Source organism: Bicyclus anynana, chromosome 11, assembly GCF_947172395.1.
Source record: "Bicyclus anynana chromosome 11, ilBicAnyn1.1, whole genome shotgun sequence".
In the NCBI taxonomy this organism is placed as follows: Eukaryota; Metazoa; Arthropoda; class Insecta; order Lepidoptera; family Nymphalidae; genus Bicyclus; species Bicyclus anynana.
Genome location: NC_069093.1, coordinates 7144522 through 7170171, shown reverse-complemented (window position 1 = coordinate 7170171; position 25650 = coordinate 7144522). Strand labels below are relative to the sequence as shown.

At 36.4% G+C, this 25650-nt stretch overlaps 1 protein-coding gene across 1 annotated transcript in view; it reads left to right on the top strand.

The window, feature by feature from the left end:
- LOC112049692 (inactive rhomboid protein 1) overlaps positions 1–25650 on the top strand; it is a 189551-nt gene that overhangs the window by 136870 nt on the left and 27031 nt on the right. The window contains exons 2-4 of the mRNA XM_052884435.1: positions 1462–1833; positions 6075–6246; positions 12693–12871. Of these exons, the coding sequence (XP_052740395.1) occupies positions 1462–1833; positions 6075–6246; positions 12693–12871 (723 nt within the window). The remainder of the gene's footprint in view (positions 1–1461; positions 1834–6074; positions 6247–12692; positions 12872–25650) is intronic.

The window sequence follows — 25650 nt, the reverse complement described above, 5'->3', positions numbered from 1 at the left end:
TCAAATCAACTACTTCATTGAAAACGTCATCAATCCGCCATTAGTACGCATAATAGTGTTGCATTTCTTGGGAGAGAAAAAATATTATATCGAAAGAATTAGAGTAAATTCGTAGATTTGTATAATCAAAAATCTTCAATCAAAATAGTTTCAAAAAGTATTTTTTTTATTTTCGCCAGGGTACAATGACTGATCCTGGGCTCCATACAATTTTAGACCATCTCCTTTGCTGAAATCTCCACCGTTTAAAGTTCTGGTTGCTCTAGACCGTTGTGATTGGAAGTCCATGCAAGATGCCCATGTCCAATAACATTGGACGGATCGGCTGTTTTGATTGCTGCATTATGATGATGATGACTTCTTCTTCTTCTTCTTGATGTAGCGGCTCTGCAGGTCTTCTCGAGGTCCCTGTATGGTCGAGGTCAACGTGACCGTTACAGATCTATTGTGATCGCCACTGACTAGATTCCCCCTCCAATACTGGTTGCCGCCAGGTACAGCAGCAGTTTAAACATGATGATGACTGCAAAAAATTTAATTTGTACGAATACGAATTTGTTTTGAAAAAGAATATGAATACAGTAAGAATCATAGGGTAATGCCTAATAATTATACAAATCGTGCCCAAATAGAATGGTAGCAAGAATACTGGCTGTATTAAATATTATAATTATGATAGAGATAAGAAAAACTACGATGTAGTTTTATAATTAAAAAATAATTTTATTAAGTTACGCGACATAATTCACATGGTTATTAGTTTTATTCGGTGCGCACATAATTCTTTTACCCTTTTTGAAGTAAAATTAAGTTACGCCCGCTTGACTTGGGGAAGCTGGTGAGTGCGTTACGAAAAATGTAATCGAACGAGGTGAACAGACGTTGAGAGGAAGGGATCTACGTTTTACTTCAGTCGTGTGGTAGCACAGTCGTTTTTATAGCGAGACAGATCACCAGATGCCAAGTGATTACCACCGTCCGTATTACATTCGCCCCGCGATTTTACCCGCGTCGTTCCCGTTCCAGTGGGAATACGAAGATAAAACAAGCCTATGACACTTGCAAATAACGTGACTTTCTATTAGTAAAAGAATTTTCAAAATCGGTTTACTAGATCCAGAGATTATTTACCTCCTACAACCTCACAAACTTTACCTCTTCATAATATAAGAATAGATCAATGAGGTAAACAAGCGCCTTAAAGAATTATACTACAAGCTGACGCTGCCGAATGTGGGGATAATATATAGCCTAGAGACTTCCTCGATAAATGAGCTATCTAACACTGAAAGAAATTTTCAAATTGGACCAGTAACTCTTGAGATTAGCGCGTTCAAACAAAGAAACTCTTCAGCTTTATAATATTAGTATACATTATTATGTATTCTTCAATAGTATTTAGTCCTTTTAAATGGATTTTGATATAATTTTGAATTAATCTTCACCTTTTCATTGTTACAGGCGTTCGAGCGCAGGTCTGCTGGCGCCGCAGCTCACCTGCCAGAGCTCACCAGGTCCACCAGCGCCAGCACCAACCATCCCCCCACCATCATCACCACCGAGAATAGTCTCCGCGCCGTCGCAACCCCAACCTCCCCCCGAGTCAATACCACCCGCGCAAGAAGACGACGTGAGATTGCGAAGGGCGCACACGATCGCTGTGAGGGATTATTTGAAAAGGGAGACGCAGACGTTCTTTGGGGTCCAGAGGGACAATGAGCGGGAACAGAGGAGGCTGTGGTTCGAGAGGCGGAGGAGGCACGCGGCGCGGGCGCTCGGCGACCTCCGGCCGGACCTGCCTCCTGACCACCACCCTGACGACGATGATATTAGGTGAGTATTGTTAGGCTTCGTGTCTTAGACCATTTAAATAGCAGGTCCTGCCTCGCTAACCGTTACCCCTCTGGCAAAGATTAAAAATCTATGATCTAACGCGTTTATAAAAACTGTTGCTATAGAATCGATGTTTCATTGTTGTAATTGTTTTCGTCGTGTAAAGAGTTTCCTAAAAATGCCGGTTTGTGTAGTTAAATGGCATAAAAAACGGTCAAAAACTTGTAGTTTAGTAAAAGATGGAGTAACGTTTCATTTGAAAGTATTTAAACCTTAATTATATCAAATTTGTAATAAAAAGAATTTCTTTTGACGAAACAGCCAAACATCAATCAGTAATCGAATATTCTATGTATTTAATCTGTGGATAGTCTATGTGTTTGTTAGTCTGTGTAAAAATTACGCGTCTGTATTGCGAGTCAATTTTATAGTTGTGTGTAGTGTAAATTACTTTTAATACTACTTTACTTTAACCGTATCAACTACAGACGTAACTTAATAAATTATAACAATAAAGTACATTTATATCTGGACCGGAGCGAGCTATCAAATAAAAATTCTTATTAACGAAGTATTGAACTTAGAAATCGTTTTCTGTTTTATGTTCTCGCAAGGAGATCAAATAACTTTAAGTAATACGCTCAGACAATGTTTTCATCGAATGGCAGTTTATTCGGCTTTTTTTGCGTATCAGATTCCAAATCAGAAATAAAATGATACCGTTTTTCGTGTTTACCTACAATCGATATTAGTATCCTAGGAATTATTATAGGACTCAAAAGTGATTACAAATATAAGGAAACTAATGTCGAACAAAGGTTATGATTCACAACACTTGTCAGGATAACTTAATTAACAAATTAAACTGTAACCAAAATAAGACCCTAGAATGGCAGAGAATGACATTGAGTGAAGTCACGTACTTGTGAACGATGTGTGTAGGGTTAAAGGTACCTTTGACTGTATACAAACACTCCCCTTTTCCACTCAAGTCACTCTCCCCGCCTATTCTAAGTAACCCATAAAGAATTACACAACAAGAGATGTAGACGCCTTGAACGCCACGCGCACACTGAAGCCGTCCGTACCGCAATTCGTTGCTACGCGGCAATAACAGAATGAATTGTAAAAATATCACAACTTTTATTTTAGAATGGCGTATATTTTTGAGAGATATAGACAGTAGATTTCCCGATCACTAGTGAAAAAATCACTAGGTAGGTAGATCTCAAAGAATGTATTTTCGGCGACAGCCCTTGTATGATTTATCAAAACTAAACCGAATGAAGTCATTGCTCGGAGAAATAGAAAACCGAATGAATATGAAATGCAGGGATGGAATATGGAATAGACGATAGTGCTACGCTACTCCAATTCTATTCCATAATTCCAGACAAAGACTTCCAGGCATCGCACTAGCAAGATGGAACGGGTCGTAATTTTTGGCTTCTCTTGCGATTAGGGGATTAGGGCAACTTGCCTTAGTACATATTACCGCCATATTGTGTGGAAGAGTCAAGCAGGCATTGCACATGGGAAATATTGCCGAGCTCTTCTAGAAAACCCCGTAGCCTCACACATATGTGAATCGAGGTTAGCAACGGGCTTTCTAGTGTTTGAACACAAGTCTCACGATTTTCTCCCCTCGAGACTACAAACTCGAGACGAGAGAGATTACACTCTCGAAAAAAGGTTATTATGATATCACATTATGAGTTAATGTTGAGAGAGATTGTTAGTAACTTTTCTCCAAACGTGACTTTAATAAATAGACTGAGAGATAGCGATAACCAGATCTACTTCAGCTTAGGAAATCTGACATTTTGTCAGCCTCGTACCAAACTACTAAAATAACCTCTAAACTGTACCAAATTCCTAATAAACGCATCAAATTATGAATTTAAGTCTGTGACTTTGGAAGATAGCAGGATTCAAGAGTCCAGCCTACAACCGTTCGAATATGAAGCCTATTGTTTAATATTTTCCTCGGCTTAGTATAAGAAATCATGTCCCCATCCTCCAGTCATTTAGCACGCGGCAACCCTTCAAATGATACTGTTAAAAAAAATTCAGGGGAATTTTAAAGATTTCTAATGACGGGTTGCCACGAAGCTAACGGTCTGGCAACTGGAGACATGATTCCTTAAATCTTATACTCGTTACTTATGATTTCTTCCTGTCGAAAATATAAAAAAAGTTTAACTTTTGGACAATTGAAGATCTGCAGACTAATTCACTAACTTTGACGTATGTTAGTTGACATAAACGAACCGGTGCTCATCAACCCTTAGTGGATATCATACAGTAGGTAGGTGACATTTGTCAGTTGAATTGATGTTTATTTTAATAAGATAAGGACGAAACCTGAGAAAGCTACCATGGCCCAAGCAAACTCCATAATTGGCTACTGTACTACCGTAATTTATGGTAAAAGCATAGGCTGAAAAACTCTCAGCCTAAAATGAGTTATGTCTGGATATAGCAGGCTCTCGGTCTACAAAAGCAGTACATAGCCTGGCAAATGTGAGCTTAATATTTAATACCAACCTGACCTGCATTTTAGACGAACGAAATGAGGCCGCGCGAATTATAGAACAGGTTAATAGGCGTTAAAGAAAAATGTAAAATGTGAATTTTAATAAACGGTTGTTTATAGAATTTAATAGGGGTGTCAGATATTCACCAAGCTTACATTTTGGTCACTGATGAATATATCGAATCGTTTTGTGAATAAAAACTCCATCGGAATATTTGTGCAGGTAGAAGTGTGTGGTTTGCAAGTTTAACACTCGTATGATGCTTTTATTAACATTTTATTTACTATTTATTCGTGCATTTATTTATGTTTGCTTAAAAAATATAGGTTGATTTTATACGGATACACATAACTGAAAATGTACTTTCAATTTGGATGTTTTTTATTTTTACATGTTTGTGTGCTAATAGTTGGAAACATTTTATCACTATCCAACTACTTTCGATGTTCGAAGAGATGGCTTCGGCCGTGGCTAGTTACCACTCTACCGACAAAGACGTACCGCTATGCGATTTAGCGTTTCGGTACAATGTCGTGTAGAAACCGAAAGGAGTGTGGATTTTATCCTATTCCTAACAAGTTAGCCCGCTTCTATTGGGATAATATATAGCCTATAGCCTTAATCGATAAATGGGCTGTCTAACACTGAAGAATTTTTCAAATCAGAACAGTAGTTCCTGAGATAAGCGCGTTCAATCAAATAAACAAACTCTTCAGCTTTATAATATTAGTATAGATTACCTAATAACCCTGTTAGCTACCAGAATCAAGAGTTTTTGTAGATAAAAAAGTTGACCGTCTCATCAAGATGAAGTGACTCACTTTACTTGTTAGTAATCAATTGTAAAAATGCTCCAGGACTAAAGAATATTGGTTTCTTTTATATAAAAAAAAGTCTCTATGTCACTAGCATGCTCCAGGCACCTTTCCGTAGCGCATTACACGTGTGTCTCACAGGGAAATTCTGCATATTCGGAATACCAAGTGAATTCTTTATCCCAGCGTTGTAGAACTCCAATATTCTTTCGTGTTTCTACCAAACTTTTTGGGATACTGTATCTGTTTTCTATTTTTCGTCTTATTTGTCATGTACTTTCTACGTCTTTGTTCTAGTTTGGAACATTCACTAATACGGCGGAATATTCATTCAGAGATTGCAATAAATAAGAACAAAAACAATTTATTTAGCGTTCGGAATCTCGCGGAAAACTAATAGCGTTGTCTTTATATTTTCATTCTCTTACTTCTTTATTCAAATTAATGTAATGTTCTAGCAAGTATTAACACAATTACATATTTTTTGGAAACTTATATTTGCTCGTTTATCTAGTTTGTTATTGTAAATTAGGTGTGAATTACGTGGTAGACGTGGCGATTAAAAAGTAAATGAAGAAAACATTTAAAATTAATGCTTGTGTATGCAAGACAATTTTAAATGTTTTTTTTTATTTGTATTGGACGGGTCCATATCCATCCATCAATGAGTGCCTAAAAATTGTAATCATCATCATAACTAATAGCCGATGGACGTCAACTTCTGGACATACTCGTAGGCCTCTTGTATCATTGTATGGACTTCAAAATACAACGTTCTGGGGCCGCCAGCATCCAGCGACTCCCGGCAACCCGGGACTCCCGCTTGATGTTGTCGGTCCTAAAAATTGTACTGTATCTACCTAAAATAACAATGTATTTTATTTCCCAGTATGTACGGAGCATCGGGTGCGGCACCAAGAGAGGCGCGGGGGCAAACGAGGGAGCGGCCCGACGTGCTACCAGCGCCGGCGCCGCTCGAGCCTCCCCCGCCTGTGCCGCCCCGCCCGGGGAAGGACAGTGTCGCGAGGCTCACACTCACCGGACTCTCTTATGTTGTTACTGTAAGTGATCTGTACTCACAATATTAACAAACGAGGGAGCGGCCCGGGAATAAAATATAGCCTATGTTACTTCCTGATAGTGTAACTTTGTCTTGGCGAAAGATTTTTTCAAATCGATCCAGTAGTTACATTAGGTTTATTCGTTACATACAAAAATACAAATCTTTCCCCTATATTATAATAACATATGTTCCGTAAAAGACTCTGCTACAGACACTAACCTGAATCTAGTGGAGTGTACCGTGGAACCAGGCCTGGTCCGTCGTCTTCTCGGCAGAAGTAGGTCGCTGATATGTTGGTTTTCTTCACAATATGTCACCTCACAATAGATACGTTGATAGCACAACGAAGATTAGTAATAGTATGTCCTTTTATCGCGATATGGTTATTTTAACGGGAATGCGTTGTTAGCCGCTCGACTGGTTGTGGGTAACTGAATATATTGTTCAAATGGAACGATTCCTTTACTATAGGTCGTGCCCACAGTAATTAGTCATATAAGAATTATAAAAAATAATGACATTTGAAACTTCCTCAAGGTTGGTTATAGATGATACTTTATTTTTATTGTGTTCCAGTACGGAACAACATAATACAGATAAATAACAATAGGCAGAAGATATTGCTTACATCCGCCTTGTCAATATATATCGCATTAGGACTTTTGATATCGAATTAAAAAATAAATTCTTGTTCATATAGGTAATATAAAGCATCTTAATAATTTAAATCTTATTCAAATGAAATTGATTGAAATTTTAAAATCAAAATTATTTTGATTTAATTTTGATTACTTATCATAAATAAATTTTTTCAATTTATAAAAAAAAAAAAATATTTTAGTCAAGAACACACTTTTAAATTTATTTTGTTGCTGAAGATGCCTTGTTTCAAGTAGGTAGGTACTCACCTCCTTGCGAACTTTATTTTATGAATTTATTATTAAAATCTGTTGAGTCATTAAAAAGTAAATTAATATTATGTGCTCGCGGGTAGCGAACAAAGGTATCGAGTTCTCATTAAAGCCAAATTCGGAAAACAAAATTATGCTAACGAATTTATAAAATTTTGCTTATTCCATTTGTATTTAAACGAACAAATTATTTTGTTCTACCTTTTATACCGATTAAGTATTTACGTACACGAAGATACGTTTCATAATTATTATTTATCATAGTATTTTTAAAATGAAATGTTTATCTTTACTAATATTATAAAGAAGTTAAGTTTGTGAGGTTGTAGGTAGGTACCCCACCTACTGAACCGATTTTGATAATTCTATTACCAACAGCAAGTCACGTTATTTATCAGTATCATAGGTATATTTCATCCCCGTATTCCACGGAACCGGATGCAGGTTGGGGTGGGTGTCTGCTACTTCAAATTCTTTAACGACGTACATGTTATTTAATAAAAGTTTTTTTTTATTCTTTACAAGTTAGCCCTTGACTACAATCTCACCTGATGGTAAGTGATGATGCAGTCTAAGATGGAAGCGGGCTAATTTGTTAGGAGGAGTATGAGAATCCACACTCCTTTCAGTTTCTACACGACATCAACTACTCTGCTCAAGTATCAGCCACGGATTGCCTACTAAAGTGATCCTTGCTTTATTACCCTATGCTGATGTTCGCGATTTCGATATCGGGGAAAATAGTGGTTAACTATAATTACCTAAATCTTCCTTATTTATGAGGCGAAATATCTTAGCATTCCATGGATTCACTGTGCGGGTGCCAGGACCATCGTGTGGCACAGAGAAAAACTCCCGGACTTGTGACCGATGCTGTAGGGTTAAGAACGTCCTTGACAGTTAACTAACACTCCCCTTTTTTGCTCGTGTTGTTCTCCCTGCCTAGTCAAATTTAGTAAGATCCAACTAGACTAGCTTTGGATACTTCTGATCTTATATAAAACTTGCTGCAGTTCTTGTGAGGTTTTTAAGCAAGTTATAGAGAGATTTTGCTGGTAATCCTCTTGCACCTACTTCTACGTCGTCCAAACTGACCAAATAGCCATTTTTTGTGAGTTTGTTTGTTCTGTAAATCCGTGGCGTAGTTTATAGATCTAAGCGTACAGACGGTCGGATGATATTTTAAGGTTGAAAAGCTTTCAGTAAAACTGAAGGTATGGTACGTAATATGCGTGGTCCGCTCCACTGGAATGAAGTTGTTTGTAAGTTGTAAGAGCTCTAGTACTCCATAAATTGCTTTAATGTAGCAAAATAAACGTGCACTTGCTGGCTACAGGTGCCTCATTTAGCTCTTAACCTACTTTCTGGTAGATTTACATAAAGAGCTAGTCAACTAGGACTCTGTAAGGGTATTATTTACCAAATATATAAGATTTTCATCAGGATTTTAATACGAGGAGATGGCAAATGATGGTTGCTGTCTTTGGTAAAACGTGATTGACTGGAAGGCGCTTATTACGTATACTCTTGACTTGAAGACACCTACGTCGTATAAAACAGAAGCTAGATGGGATACCAGACTTGGTATGTAGTATAAGTCTACAAAAAGTCAAACTTGACGTTTAAAGGTGCTTGTAAACTAAGCCTACTTGATATAAATGAATTTTGAATATTTTTGAACCTGCGTATTTATTTATTTATTTTTTTATTTTAATGAAAACTGAAAAGCGAAAACTTTTTTATTTTGTTCTTTATTATATGATTTAAAGTTATAGTTGTAAAGTGCTTTACAAAGGCGATTGCATCGAACCGTTATCAACCCATATACGGCTCACTGCTGAGCTCGAGTCTCCTCTCAGAATGAGAGGGGTTAGGCCAATAGTCCACCACGCTGGCCCAATGCGGATTGGCAGACTTCACACACGCAGAGAATTAAGAAATTCTCCGGTATGCAGGTTTCCTCACGACGTTTTCCTTCACCGTTTGAGACACGTGATATTTAATTTCTTAAAATGCACACAACTGAAAAGGTGAAGGTGCATGCCCCGTACCGGATTCGAACCCACACCCTCCGGAATCGGAGGCAGAGGTCATATAAACTGGGCTATCACGACTCTTCGATCGAACCGTTATTAGAATAAAAAATTCAACTGCATAATTGTATTATCAAAGGAAAAACCGTTAGTATGTATCGCAAGCAACATTATGACGTAATTTTCCAAGAACCTAATTAGAATACTTGCTATGAAATTGTTTTTTTTTTCAAACATTTTGTTCGTAAACATTTTCTATATTACGTTAATGTTTTCTCTTGTGTGTTGGAAATTGAGTAAGAACATTTAATATTATAATTCTGAATATGCTAATGTGCATACTTCGAGATCATGCGAATTAACTATAACACACGTGTAACTCAAAGCCTCAAACGACTTACAAGATGGAGTTCCTGGGTTCGATCCCCGGCAGGGCCGATTGGGGTTTTCTTAATTGGTTCAGGTGTAGCTGGTGGAAAGCATCGGCCTCGACACGTTACTAGTACCATGTCTTTTGCTGCCTCTAGGCTTCGCTCACGCTTGTCTGAAGGGTATGGTTACATTCAAATGAGGCTTAACTGCCGTGTCTCAGGTTCAAGGGTACGCGATAACGCAATGTAGGACATGTTCTTTTCTTGTGTCTTTTTTAAACTACAAGTGGGGATTTGTTATATATTGAAGTTATGAAACAGTTGAAATATAGACCGTCACTGGCCCACAGATGTTTAGGCTCGCACTGTCCTAATACACATTTAAAAACTATAATTTTCGTGTGGTTTTCATTTAAACGTCTCAAAAAATACGAAAAAAATAAGTTTCAATCTAGTAGAGCGATAATGAACTATTTAAGACGATTAAATAAAAAATGTCAACTAGCCTATTGTACATTAGTTTTTAAGTTCATCCTTGCTATTATTTATTTTTGGTATACAATAAAGTATATTTCATTCATTCACGGAGCTATATAACCTCCAATAATGATACCACTTTCTAAAAATAAATTCCCTACCTTATTCTATTTTACGGTTTTCCTCTTACTTACAAGAGCGGCAAACACAAGGTGTGTAGTTTACTCGTTCGAGCTTCTATTCGATTTCTGGAACAATGTTATGATAATGCTGCGAGTGTCGGAATCTAAATTGAGGTAATGTCTTTTGTAAGAGCGTTGAACTCCTTACAAACTACTGGAGAATTCCAATTCGCTTGAGCGTTTCTTTATGTAATGCTAGTGATATCGATCTAAGTGAGATCTGGATTTAATTCGTTACAGAATGCGAGATAGCGTTTAAAAGAATGTGATTTGATATAAACCTGTAGGTTAGTTACATATTAAGTAAGTAAGTAAGTAGGAAATAATATTAAAGTACCTAATTGAATGAATAATATTCTAATTGCAATAATAATAATTATAATGAAGCTTCCGCTAAACTGTTGGATCAAGGGTCGGATACAGAAGCCAGTAATTCTTGAGACGGCGCGTATTGTGAGGAGGTTCCTCACTCTGGAATCCTGACCACGGGTTGCTTGGGCACTCAAATGTCCCGCAACTGTTTTTTTATTTTGTATTTTATTTATATTAAAAAAGGATAAATAAATAAATAAGAGATAAATATTGTAATGTAATTAATGATTTTTTAGTATTTTTTTTCGGAATTCGTATTTATTATCATCAATTATCAAGAAAGAAAATTTTGGAAACGTGCCGGATGATTTGGATTTTTAACTACATATCTAATTACTTTTTATTTTTATATTAGGTATTTTAATTGTTATATTAGGTAGGTACTTTTAAGTATATGATCTACTGACGAAACCTCAAAACTTTACGTAAATAAAGAGTAACTTTATCTTACACATAAACAACATTAGAGATAAATTTTGATACGGTTGAGTTTAATCTATGCCTGTTTAAATAATTAATGCTTTATTATCTTTTGTGAATAGCCCATTACAACTAGACACTGACAACACAAATCATAGGAATTCTGCTCGTACCAAGTTGCGCCAAATTGCATAAATATCAGGAAAACAAAAGGGGTGCACCGCATACGTCGCCCCCCGAACACACCCCCTAATAATTTCTCATTTTAGTGGTCTCCAAAATATGCGACAGACGAATTAGGCTACCATATTTCCGTGCTATAAATTATAAAAGCGATGTCTTTAGGGATCGAGTCGAGCGTTATGGCATCGTAAATAACATAGTCCGTGGTCGTGGCAATATCCCAGAAAGGAACTGTGGGAAATACAGCCCCTTTTCTTAAGAGCGGTAAGCCTTAAAAATGGATTTACGGGGAGTAACTACATGAATGCTTATATTAATTTACGGCTTTTATACTCGTGCGGGAATGTTCTGCAATGGAGTGTGATGTAAATTTGTCTGCGCAAAAATATACCAGTACTGTTTTGTTATGAATTGCAAAAACGTTTTTATGTTATCATTTGTATGCATTTGGAGTTATGGAATATTGGGTTTTGTTGTTATTTATACTTAAACAAATATACTTAAACAATACACATCACTATCTAGCCCCAAAGTAAGCATACAGAGCAACTTGTGTTATGGGTACTAAGATAGTTGATATTATAATATTCATATACATTTATATACTACTTATAAATACTTATATAATGTATAAATACACACAGACACTGGAAAAAACCCATGTTCATCACACAAATATTTTCCAGTTGTGGGAATCGAACCCACGGCCGTGGATGCAGAAAACAGGGTCACTACCCACTGCGCCACACGGCCGTCCGTTTATAAACATACAATTCGAAAATAGAATAAAATAAAATAAAAAAAAACCAAAACTATAACTAATACTAACTTAGTGAGTCTTTTACTCTGTAATACTAACGTTTTAGTACAACATTAACGATTAAGTATAAGTTTAACTATACGTACCTACCTATATTATGGACTAAGATTTACCTAACTATACTCTTTTATGGTAGAAGTGCGTGTGAGGTATTGGAATTTAGCCTAGCCGCTTTGTACCTGTCCTAGGAATGGTGCGTTATACTTATGAATTCGCCATATTGGATTTAGAATGACGTCACTTAGCTTACTTTACAGACTCTAAGTTTGGCACACTGTATACCACATTCTAATGCTATTAAAGAATGATTTAATTATGTAATAGCGGTATCTAAGTTGAAAATTACAACCGTTTCTATTACAGATAAATGGTTGTCATTTATTGTCAAAATTCTTAAATTAAAATAATTAAATTTTTTTTTTATATTTTATCTCACAAAATTAATTTTATTCATAAAATGTTGAGCACTTTTCTGACATAAAAACTTTTTGCTAAGGTTTAAAAACGTGTCGTTCGTTTTTAGACGAATGATAAAGGTTATCTACATTTTAGCACATGTGCATTTTACTTTACAATTTACATTACGGCACATGTGCGTAATAAGATACATTACAATATTGAAATGGTTGAAATAACAGATACTTTACTAGAAAATGTAAATTCTTTATCCAACAGGCGGTTACAAGACGGTCGCGTCAGTCGACGTCGGCGCAGTGGTCCCGTTCGTTTCGATCGTCGCCGAGCGCTGCGCACGACGAAGCCGACGTCGACGACGTTTTCTTCGGCCCCCAGCCGCTGGCGTCGCCCCTCAACCAGCACCTAGACGACGTGGACACTGTCGATGGAACCAAAGGGTAAGTTATGAAAAAAAAAAGATACAACTTACTAGCGGAGCTGTTTTTTATAATTCTCAGGTAAAAGTTGGCGGTGTTACACCTCTGTGTCTGAGAGCACATTAGGCGTTTGTTCCCTCTGATTCTTCTTCTTCTGCTTTGTCGTTACACGCTTGACGAAGTGGTCGTGGTCGTCATTTGGGTGCGGTGGCAAGCCTCACTATACGTCGCCATTCCTCCCGGAGTGTGGCTCTCCTAGCACATTCGTGGAGCGATCCATGGAGAGCGGTTTTTACTTGGTCTGTCCAGTTCCTTCTGATAGTGACCGCTATATAGGATTAATCCCCTCAACCCGCTTAGGAGTAGCGTGGTGGGTCTAAGCTCCATGTCCCCCCTTCTTTATTGAGGGAGGTCTGTCACTGTGGTGGTTCGTTAATACAGGCTGATAATAAAAATTAAATTATTAATAGCGGACGCCCTGCGATTGCACCCGTGTAGTTCCCGTTCCATTGGGAATATGGGGATATAATTATAACCTTTTTTACTCGCTGATAATGTCGCTTGCAATTGATGAAAGAATATTTAAAGTTTAGTGGTGTAGGCTTGAAAGCGTAACAAGCAAAATCACTTACGCATTTATAATAATTATAAAAGTGTGGATTACTGTTAGCAGATTAAAGTTTTTAGCTCACTAGAGCAACCCGGCACACAACTAAGACAACCTAATCTTGTGGACAGCTTTCGTAGAGGCGATCAATGTGGAGCTGAATTTGTCAACTTACAGAAATCCTATAACAATAACTAGCGGACGCCCGCGACTTCGACCGCGTGGAATTCAGTTTTCCACAAATCCCGCGGGAACCTTGGATTTTTCTGGGATGAAAAATTATCTATCTTCGTTTTAAAACAGCCAAATCGGTTCAGTACTTGCGGCGTTAAAGAGTAACAAATATCCATACAAACTTTATAATATTAGTAGAATTCTAACCGCACAATGTAAAACTTTTTTGTTTTGAAAACAATAGCCTTATTTTTATAATCTTTTTACAGATATTTTTTTTTAATTACTCTATATTAGTACAAAATTCTTCAATTAATAATATAAGTGTTATAATAATACCTATTAACAAGACAAAACCTTGACCCCTCGAACAAATAGATATTTAGAAAAAAAAATCACAAGTAATTTTGAAATACCATGATTTACATGTTTTATATTTAGGACGTTTACGGTAAAATCAACCATCTATATTAATTTAATATCAGGGGAAGAATTACGGTGTAATGTGCCATAAAGTTTTTGGTAAAGGTTAAAGACTTCTATTAATTATACTACCCCAAGGCTTAGACGATAGAATTTATTGCAATATCATCCCTTATCAGGGGCGAACTATCGATAAGTAGCTTTATTGGGGAGGATTAGCGTAAAACTAGTAAAAGTCCTTAAGGAATTTTTAATATATGTAATTAGATCTATTATAGTCCAGTCTAATTAATCCTTAAAATAGAAGTAAGGTTACAATAATTCCCATTAAGCTAAAAATTGGTATGAATGTTCAGAATACAATTATTACACAAAAAAGTGGATAGATTTTTTTGTAGAGAATGGAATGATCTACAATTTTTGTATAAAGTATTTTTGCTGTAAAACTCACCGTTTATCTGAAAAACGGGAAAACCTATTTTTGCAAACTTTCGCCATCAATATTTTTTACAAGCGGATTGATGTGGACTCTTCACAATTCATTAAAAATAGTATTCTGAATACTCATACTAATTTTTAGCTCTATGGGAATTGTAACCTTCAAAGTATTATTTGACCAAATTATTAGTAGGTAAATCTGTCAATGAGCAGATTATTTTAGTTTTGGAATATTTTGACGTTACATCGAATTTTGAGATTATAGATCCTTATCTTGAAAAATGTTTAACAGGAAGTTAAACATTTTTATTGTTTATAAAAATGTTTGCATAAGGCTAAACAATATTTTTACTTCGAGCCATATTTCAGGATTCTAGTCATCGGGTAGAAACGTATAAGATATTGTTTTCTTTGTAAGTATCAAAATGCGTGATAATCACGAAATGAAAATAGTTATTTTGTTACGTTTTGAACCAAACTTTTGTTTGATTTTTTCACAGCTTTAGGAGATAGGTATCACACTTTATTTAAGGGCTGTGATAGCCTAGTGGATTTAACGTTTGCCTTCGATTCGGAGGGCGTAGGTTCGAATTGGGTGCGATGCATGCACCTTTTTGACGGCCTCCGTGGCGCAGTGGTATGCGTGGTGGATTTACAAGACGGAGGTCCTGGGTTCGATCCCCGGCTGGGCAGATTGAGATTTTCTTAATTTGTCCAGGTCTGGCTGGTGGGAGGCTTCGCCGTGGCTAGTTACCACCCTACCGGCAAAGACGTACCGTCAAGTGATTTAGCGTTCCGGTACGATGCCGTGTAGAAACCGAAAGGGGTGTGGATTTTCATCCTCCTCCTAACAAGTTAGCTCGTTTCCATCTTAGACTGCATCAACTGTTTTAATTCTTTCTCTACGTGACTGAAGTCTCCCAATCCGCTTTTGACGAACGTGGTGGACTAAGGTCTAACCCCTCTCATTCTGAGACTCGTGCTCAACAGTGAGCCGAATAAGGGTTGTTAATGATGATAACACTTTATTTGGTAATCTCCATAAATAAATAAATAAAAATAAAAAATGAATTTTGATATAAAGACAGACAAACACTTTGTGTTGTTTCCTATATTTGCATTGACAGACGTACAGACAGACGGACAACTAAGTAAAGGGTTCCGTTTTTATTTCTAGGTGCGGAACTCTAAAAACAAGACTCGTATATATACAAACCGAGCTCAGTGTTATAACAGACTTGAGAAGACTTTATCGCCGTATTTTTAATTAAAAATCTTCAATCTTCAACTTATAAACCTTTGTAAAATTAAAGTTTTTCATCTCTGTGAATATAGAGATTTATTTCTGGCGTTTCGTTTATGTCTTTGATAAAACAGTGAGCAAGATATTTGTTTGTTTTAAAGAAATATAACTACAAACAATTTTAACTTTTTTACTTCCATATCGTATTTTTTATATTAAAAAAATTACATTATTTATTGTGTTTTTAATAATACGATAGATTTTAAATAAGTAAATTATTTAATGCGAATTAGTTTATTGGGGTTCACCTCGTATGTCCAAGTGATATTAACTTGTGTTTGGATGACAAGGTCCAAGTTCTGGGTTGACAGCATAAATCTCATTATCAGTGAGCTAAGAATTTTTTGGAAGAAAAAATTCAATATTTCATATCACTTTCCTGGATTCGAATCCGTAACCTCTTAATACAAAGCTTTATAGGCTAACCAATTATAATAAAAGCACATTGGCGGTTCAGATCGTACTATTTATTTTGACATTGACAGTTTGACATTTTAACAATTATACTTTGACAATGACATAAAAGTTTAGAAACAATTAATATTTTTGATATCATCTGTAACACCCCCACTATATCAAAAAATACAAAATCTTAAATTATCTCAAGACCAGATATTAATTATAATTTAACAATCCCAAGCTTTTGCATGAACTCATAATGTTTTACTCCCGACAACCCCTTAGTCAATATATCAGCAGGCATACAAGCAGTTGATAGGTATTTAGTTTCTAATATATTACTACTAATCAAATCTTTTATAAAATTATACCTAACATCAATATGTTTTGAGCGTTTATGCAATTGATAATTGCTCGCCAACTTCAACGCACCCTGATTATCATTATACAATATCATTTTGTAACTACAACCTGTTATTTCACTCTCTAAATTCTGTAAGTAAATGGCTTCTCTACATGCTTCAGATAAAGCCATATACTCAGCCTCACAACTACTTAGTGCTACTGTTCTTTGTTTTTTGCTTTCCCAAGAAATAGCAGAACCACATTTTATGAAACAAAATCCAGTATATGAGCGTCTGTCAACAGTATTACTGGCCCAATCTGCATCTACATAACCTTCTAATTGTGGTTTTCCTTGAGAATATCTTAAACAATAATTTTTAGTTTTATACAAATATTTTAAAATTCTCTTAGCATAATTCCAATGTAAATGTGAATAACAATTATTAAACTGGCTTAAATAGCTGACAGCAAAAGCTATGTCTGGACGTGTCATAACAGCTAGGTACATTAAACTACCTATTAACCTCTGATATGGCAATCCCTCTTTCTCACAAATATTAGATTTTTCCAAACTTAACTTTGGCTCTATGGGTGTATAAGATGTATTACAGTTCAACATATCAAACTTTTTTAACAACTGTTCAATATAATGTTCTTGATCTAATGTAATAGTATTGGAATTCTTATCAACCTTAATGTTCATCCCTAAATACTGCTTAACTTGACCTAAGTTTTTCAATTTAAATTTTTGACTCAAAGCTTTTATAAGGGACTCAGACTCAGTTCTATAATTTGAAAATATGATGAAATCATCGACATAAATCCCAATAATAGTTTTCTTATTGTTACTATGATTTTTAATAAATACACAAGGTTCTAATTTGCTTTTGTTATAACCTAAGCTGCACAACGTTTCTTCTACTCTATGATACCAAGCTAGTGATGACTGTTTTAAGCCATATACAGCCTTTTTTAACTTTAACACTTTATTTGAATTGTTATGACTCGGAAAACCTTCTGGCAAATACATAAAAATGTTTTCCTTTAAATATCCATTAAGAAAAGCTGTGGTAACATCCAAATGAGTAATGTTCATATCTAATTGTACACTTAAAGCAAACAATAATCTTAAAGTAGAATGCCTAATCACTGGTGAAAAAGTTTCTTGATAGTCTATACCAGCCTTTTGTGTAAAACCTTTAGCGACTAGCCTAGCCCGATATCTCACTTTATTATCACAATCAAATTTCTTTCTCAAGACCCATCTACACTGCACTACACTCTCACTATCTGGAGTATCGACAATCTCCCACACTTGATTGTCTTCAAATGACTGCAACTCTTCTGCTATTGCCTGTAACCACTCTTGTTTCTCAGGACCATTAATAGCCTCTGCATAAGTCAACTCCTCTTCTCCTATGTACGTAGTACATATACTAGCATAGCCATACCTTGATGGTTTCTTTCTGGCCCGTCTCTCTGAATTCTCAAAATCCATTGCTGCTTGTGAAGTGCCAGCTGTATTCGTGCTTTCTTTATCTGAAGATATGTGTTTGGGCTCCTCATCTTTAAAACTATGTGTGTTATCATCTAGGCCATCCATATATTCAGACTCGCTTGAACTAGACTGATTTAGTAATTCAGACTTCACCACTGATTCCTCTATAGATTCCCCCACTGAATCTGTGGTTTCTACAGGTATGGTGACTGTCTCACACTTTTTAGGTTTCTCTAGTATTACCACATCTCTACTGCTTGTCACAGAATTTTTTACAGGATCATAAATTCTATAACCTTTTATATTATCACAAAATCCAACTAATATGTGCTTCTTTGATTTTCTGTCCCATTTAGTCCTTTTCTCCTTCGGGACATGCACCATTACAGGACTCCCAAATATGCGAATATGTGCCAAATTCGGTTTTTTACCAGTCCATAATTCATATGGAGTCTTTTCAATACCTGAAGCTACTGATCTGTTCTTTAAATAGACAGCTGTGTTTGCAGCTTCTGCCCAAAACTTCTTTTCAAGGTCAGCTTCGAAAAGTAAGCATCTCGCTCTCTCCACTATGGTTCTATTTGACCTCTCGCTAAGCCCATTCTGTTCCGGAGTATACGGATTTGTTTTTTGATGAATTATTCCTTCTTTTTTTAAGAAATCTTCAAAATTATTACTGCAGTATTCACTGCCATTATCTGATCTTAGTATTTTTATTTTTTTATTTTGATAGTTCTCCACCAATGACTTGAATTCTATAAAATGATTTAACACATCACTTTTTGTCTTCAAAAAATATATAAAGGTCATTCTAGTGTAATCATCGATAAATAAAAGAAAATATCTTGCTCCACCTATAGACTTAGTCTCCATGGGACCACATATGTCAGAGTGAATAATCTGTAATATATCTGTGGCACGTGAGCCTGTGGGGAATGGTAGCCGTGATTGTTTTCCCTCGCAACATATTTCACAACTTGACTTAGTTATTGTAAATACACCCGGGTATTCTAAACCATCCACTAATCCACCACGTTTCATCTTATTCATATCATTGCTGTTTATATGTCCAAGTCGCCTGTGCCATGTATCACCATTCACTGTAGTTGAAGCGATTAAACAATTCTGTGTTTTCAATTTCACTTTGTAAACACCATCAATTAGTTCTGCTTTAGCAACTAATTTGCCTAATTTATTCCTTATTAGACATTCGTTGGATACAAAATCAACACTGTTTCCATTTTTTATCAACTCACTGACTGATAATAGGTTAGTTGTCAGACTAGGAACACATAACATATTTTTCACTGTTATGCTATAGTTATAACTTGTAATTATATCCACATCCCCTGAGCATAAAACTGGAACTTTTGATTTATTAGCCACTATCACTTCTGGTAAACTTGAAGAATAAATTGGATTCTTCAACCAGCTTTCATTAGCGGTCATGTGCATGCTTGCACCTGAATCGATATAAAAATCACTCTTACTGAATCCTCCACTAAGAAAAACAACATTAAAAGCGTTGCTCTGCTTTTTATTCTCTGTATTCTTCTTCAAAAGTGGACACTGAGTACGAAAATGCCCATTTTCCTTACATCGGTAACAAATAATTGTTTTTGTGTTTTGAGTCGATTTCAACGTGTTCGAATTCGAGCCGACGCCATATTTGCTAGTGCTGCCACCATCGTAACTCGATTTCTTGTTCTTGTGCCATTTTGCTGCCAACGCCGCGTTTCTTTCAGTTTCGTTACTGTCTGACGTTTCCATGTCAAGTAACTTAGACTTAATTGAATCGGCTGTTATTTGAATGCCTGAATGTTCAATTGCCATAATCATAGGCATAAAGCGCTCTGGTAATCCGGCTAACAATAATGAACCGACCCATTCGTCGTTGATGGCGAATCCGGTGCCGCTCAAACGTTGAGAAGTTTCCACTATTTGAGTCACATAATTCGTCATATTTTCACTATTTTCTAATCTTATAGAAATCAAATGACGTAACAAAGTAATCCTCCGCGAAAATCCTGAATCGTCGAACAATGAACGTAACTTTGCCCACAATTCCTTCGTGGTCTTTGTTTCTTTTATATGCACAAATAATGATGAATCGATCGTTAAAATCATTTTTGCTCGTGCTTTTGCATCTGCCGATATATCTACAGCATCAGTTCCCTCCGTTTTCAGGAACTTGTCCGCGCCTTCCAACACTAATAGGTTTTCAACTGCGAACGCCCAATCGTCGAAATTCTCACGCCCTTTTAGCTTAGGTACGTTAGTGAGATAACTGGAACTCATTTTTAACTCGCAAAACACAAAATATTAACACTTTATACTGTAATATTGGAAAATTTTACGCGCTGCCCATAACCTATAATAAAAGCACATTGGCGGTTCAGATCGTACTATTTATTTTGACATTGACAGTTTGACATTTTAACAATTATACTTTGACAATGACATAAAAGTTTAGAAACAATTAATATTTTTGATATCATCTGTAACACCAATCCAACAACGAAAAAACCGAAAGACGCCTAACAAGGCCTCATTCGCACGAGAGTTATAAATGCGATGCGTTAAACCCCAGCGTTGGCGGGCGTAGCGTATACTCGTAGTATGAAGTTGAATAAAGGTCTATTTCCTAAAAAAAATTAACCTTGGCTGAGTTTGTTGTGGGCTCTTCTTGGATCAGGGCGCGTTTGGAACCCTTATAACTTTAATTTTAAGCTTTCGACTATTATTACCACCATTACATTTAAATAAATTATGACATAATCCTGACCTAATGACTGAATAGTGCTTGTACACTAAGCCTGATTGAAATAAATTAATTTTGAATTTTACAATTTTTTTCCCAAAATACAAAATGCAACACACCTCGAAAAAAGGCGTCCTGTTTTAAAAACGCTGTCGCGTGAACAAATACTTGGGAATGCGTTTGATGTATTTGAACGCGTTTTTAACGTCCGATAAAAAACTCTCGTGCGAATGAGGACTAAATGCTCATTTATTGAGACAATGACGAGAATTCGAATCGCAGGAAACAGCGCCATTATCTCATTAATGTAGATCTAATAACGGTTTTAGGAACTTGTAGCGTTCGTCAAGAGAACTTGTTTCGATATTGAATTTGTCTCTCTCCAATTGAATTTAACAATAATAAAGTCTTATTGCTTAACGATAAAAAAGGGCAGACAGGTCTGAATTTGTTACGACTTCTACTTTAGGGTTATAAAATTTTAAGTAGGTAGGTAGCTGGTTGAACGGTCGAGTGTTTTTCACCTTTCAAGGACTCTGAACAGCATTATTCCAAGTGTGTCCCACAATTAATTCATGAGGGTTGTTCATACTTTATATATATGAAGGCTTCACTACTACTTCAATCTATATTACTTTAAATTTTTAGTTAGGCAACGATACTTGGTCGCTAACTATGGGCCTCATAAGAAGGCTCAGAGTCACATAGCGAGCGATGGAGCGGATGGAGCGATGCTATGTTAGGTGTATCTCTGCGTGATCGAATCATACATGAGGAGATCCGCAGAAGAACCAAAGTCACTGGCATAGCTCAACGAGTTGCGAAGCTGAAGTGGCAATGGGCGGGGCACATAGTTCGAAGAGCCGATGGACGTTGGGGTCCCAAAGTGCTGGAATGGCGACCCCGCACTAGTAAGCCCAGTGTTGGTCGACCCACCACCAGGTCGACTGACGACTTCAAGCGAGTCGCAGGGATTCGCTGAATGCAGGTGGCTCAGTATCGTGGAAGTCCCTACAAAAGGTCTATGTCCTGCAATGGACGTCCATCGGCTGATTTGATGACGATGATGATGAGGCAACGATAAATGCAGATAAAATAGTAAATTAATATTGCAGATAGCTTTATAACATATCTAACGACTTGCCCCGGCTTCGTACGGATGATAGGTAGGTACAAATATGATTAGTCTGTACTAATGTAGATATTTATTGCACACCCCATGTCCTACGACCGCTATCAACCGGGACGAAACGTACGACCCGCCAGCCATTGTGCCTCCGTTCTGTACTTCAATATGTATGTACATGATATACATATAAACTTTCCTCTTGAGTAACTTTATCTATTGCTGAAATCGGCATTTTTATTATTATTATTATTTTTAAAGAATATTTGCCATATTTTTTTATAATAATATGACAATATTCCCATTCCCCTCCAACTAGTCGGTAAAGACTGTGCCAGGAGTGGGTACGACAATAGACCAACGGGGCGGGAATTAAATCACCACCCCTCAGTGGTGAGTCCGACCGCTGTTATCGTTGAGCTATTGAGGCATTATAATCCCTTGAATAGTTTTAAAGCTCTAAGCGAACGAACAATGGAAGTGACTTCATTTTAGAGACTAAATATTTTACATTTACTTGGTTTTCATAATATTTTTTCATAGATAAAAGTGTAGCGAGTATTGCTGTATTTCAAACAGTATTTATACTCGTAAAATTAGATAGGTTGATTTTCAGTCGTAGCTACATATAGAAAACTAATTTCCCTTAAGGAGTATATTTAAGGTATTCAAACCGAATTAATTTAGAGATAACAAAAACTGTGACCAATACTTGTTCCGAAATTCAACTTTATTTGATATCTATGTTCGCTGAATTAACCTGAATTAACGCTGAATTTGAAGAGAATGTTTACCAACGTTCTACGAGGCAAATTACTTCGTGGAAAGCAATGAAATCGTGTTGCTATTTTATACTAAATCCATTCACGAAAAAACCCGCTCATGAATGTCTAATTTATCGAATAGCGTCTTTGTACCGCAGTGAAATGCCTGATACAAATAAAACGAACTATAAGGTAATTAAAGATAGTCACTCAATTAACCTGGTACATTGAAATGGAAAGCGGAAATTGAAGAATAGAAAGTATCGAGATCGTCATGGCGTATCAAAATGTAGGTTGAAATAGTAAGAGACAAAGAAAATTTGATATTTAAAATCATTTTACTTCTTCACAATTAGTTTTATAGTAAAAGATAAACTTTTCACGACCTCTTTGGCACAGAAACTGAGAAACCCATGATTTTATCGAATGTCGTTTATCTATCTGGGCTGGTTAGTTTTGAGCGGTCGTCGTTATCAACCCATATTCGGCTCACTGCTGAGCTCGAGTTTCCTCTCAGAATGAGATTGGTTAGGCCAATAGTCCACCACGCTGGCCCAATGCGGATTGGCAGACTTCACACACACAGAGAGTTAAGAAAATTCTCTGGTATGCAGGTTTCCTCACGATGTTTTTCCTTCACCGTTTGAGACACGTTATATTTAATTTCTTAAAATGCACACAACTGAAAAGCTGGAGGTGCATGCCCCGGACTGGATTCGAATCCACGCCCTCTGGAATCGGAGGCAGAGATCATATCCACTGGACTATCACGACTCGCCTTTGAGGGGTAGTCGGTTGTAAAATGAAATATATCTGGATCTTATGCGTATATAGTCGTAGTGGCATACCTAACTACGATGTTATTTACTATACAATATTATTTACATTGCTTACGCTACGAATATACCTAATTGAATGCTAGAACTGCTGAATGCTGTGTGTCTACTAAAAATGTATGCGATGTCACTCTACATTTTTTTTCGTTGTAGGATGAGAAGCAATAAAATACAGGAGAGTGAGCTAAGCTGAAAATAAAACTGGACAAAGAGGAATTTGGCGCTGACTTTAATTTAAATCTCTACCAAGTCGTAGCATGTCTGACAGATATATCAGTTTACCCAAATCTTTGTGACAAGGGTCTGTGAATAGTAGATTAAATCGGGCCAACTAACGTATGCATTACGCCAGGAATTACTCGTCTATGAAACCTATTCATATTATATTGTTGACTATGCTTTAGTTACATGAATTATGTAATATTGTAGGGTATGATATAATAAACTTGCTGTAACCTACATACATTTTAGTACAATTCAGCAAAACTTTAAATTTGCAAGCTGCATTTATAGCTAACAGAATTTCTCGACCCACACCAAAATCTTTGTATTTCGAACTACAATATATTATTATTTTCCTGTTATTCCGTGTCGTAAGATTTTATCAATTCCAGCTAATTCTGTCTAAGCCCAATTTACAAATGTGATTTTTTATCAATTATAAAAATACCTAATATTATTAAAGAAACATCTAAACATAAATGCCGTTTATAGGACTTTGCCGCATTATCTGTATGTCTTTAGGTACCTTTAGCCGAGGGTAGACAAAGCCTATGCTTCTGATAAATTGAATTGGATGGCTTTGTGCGTCCGTACCGTAACCACAGAATCTATACTAATATTATAAAGCTGAAGAGTTTGTTTGATTGAACGCGCTAACCTGAGGAACTACTGGTCCGATTTGAAAAATTATTTCAGTGTTAGATAGCCCACTTATCGAGGAAGGATATATATATCCCCATATTCCTACGGGAACGGGAACCATGCGGGTAAAACCGCGCGGTGTCAGCTGGTAGTTAATAATAGTACTACGTTCTGTAATTCATAAGCTATTGTTAGGTTTAATACGAGTTTATTTGGTGAAGTAGCTTGGCATACTTTTAACGTATGAGTTAATAGGTATCATAACAAAGAATAACGTGTATCTTATTATCTATAGTATAGAAAATACGTAAAAAGACTTTTTAACACATTTGCTAGCAAAGTATCGCTTATTTCACCTATTTCAATGTCGTAATGTATCTCATTACGCACATGTGGGTGTCATGTAGGGTGTCTACTGAACCGATTTCAAAAATTCTTTTACCACTATATACTATTGGCGCTGTAGCATGGTGCGGGTGACAGTTGCCTGTATGACGTTCATAATACGTACTATTATCGTGAATCGCGGCAAACTTTCAAGAGTGAAGCGAACTGTCACCCGCACCATGCTACGAACTGTAGAAAGGCACATTATTTACGAGTGCCATAGGCTTTATTTTATCTCCGTATTCTCACTAGAACTACGCGGATGAAACCGCGAGGTGTCGGCTAGTTATCTAATATAGTGAGAAGGGAAGAATAGAGAGAATAGTAAGATAATTGTGATTTTATAAAAGCTGGAAGATTGAGATAGCATAGTTCTTGGTAGGAGCATAGACTGCCTTGTTAATCTATTGCTTAGCTTATGTAATTTAGGATCACGAGGTCCTTGACTCTAATCCTGGATCTAGAATTTTCTTTGTTTTCTTTATTGTGAGAAATTTTCAGTTACATTCTCAGCCCGGAGTTGGGAAGTTGGGGTTAAGCCAATGTTCCACCACGCTGGCCCAATGCGGATTGGCAGACTTCACACACGCAGAGAAATTTCTTAATGCTCTGCGTGTGTGAAGGTTTCCTCACGATGTTTTCCTTCACCGTTTGAGACATGTGATGTTTAATTTCATAAAATGCACATAACTCCCACCTCCTCGAACCCACACCCTCTGGAATCGGAGACAGAGGTCTGGGCTATCACGGCTATGCCAATTATATTATTGTATTGGTATTTTATACATGAATACACAATATGGAATTAATATAATGGTGTGGTGTAACAACATCATTAATTAATTGTATTTTAATTATTGATGCAAAGAAATAAT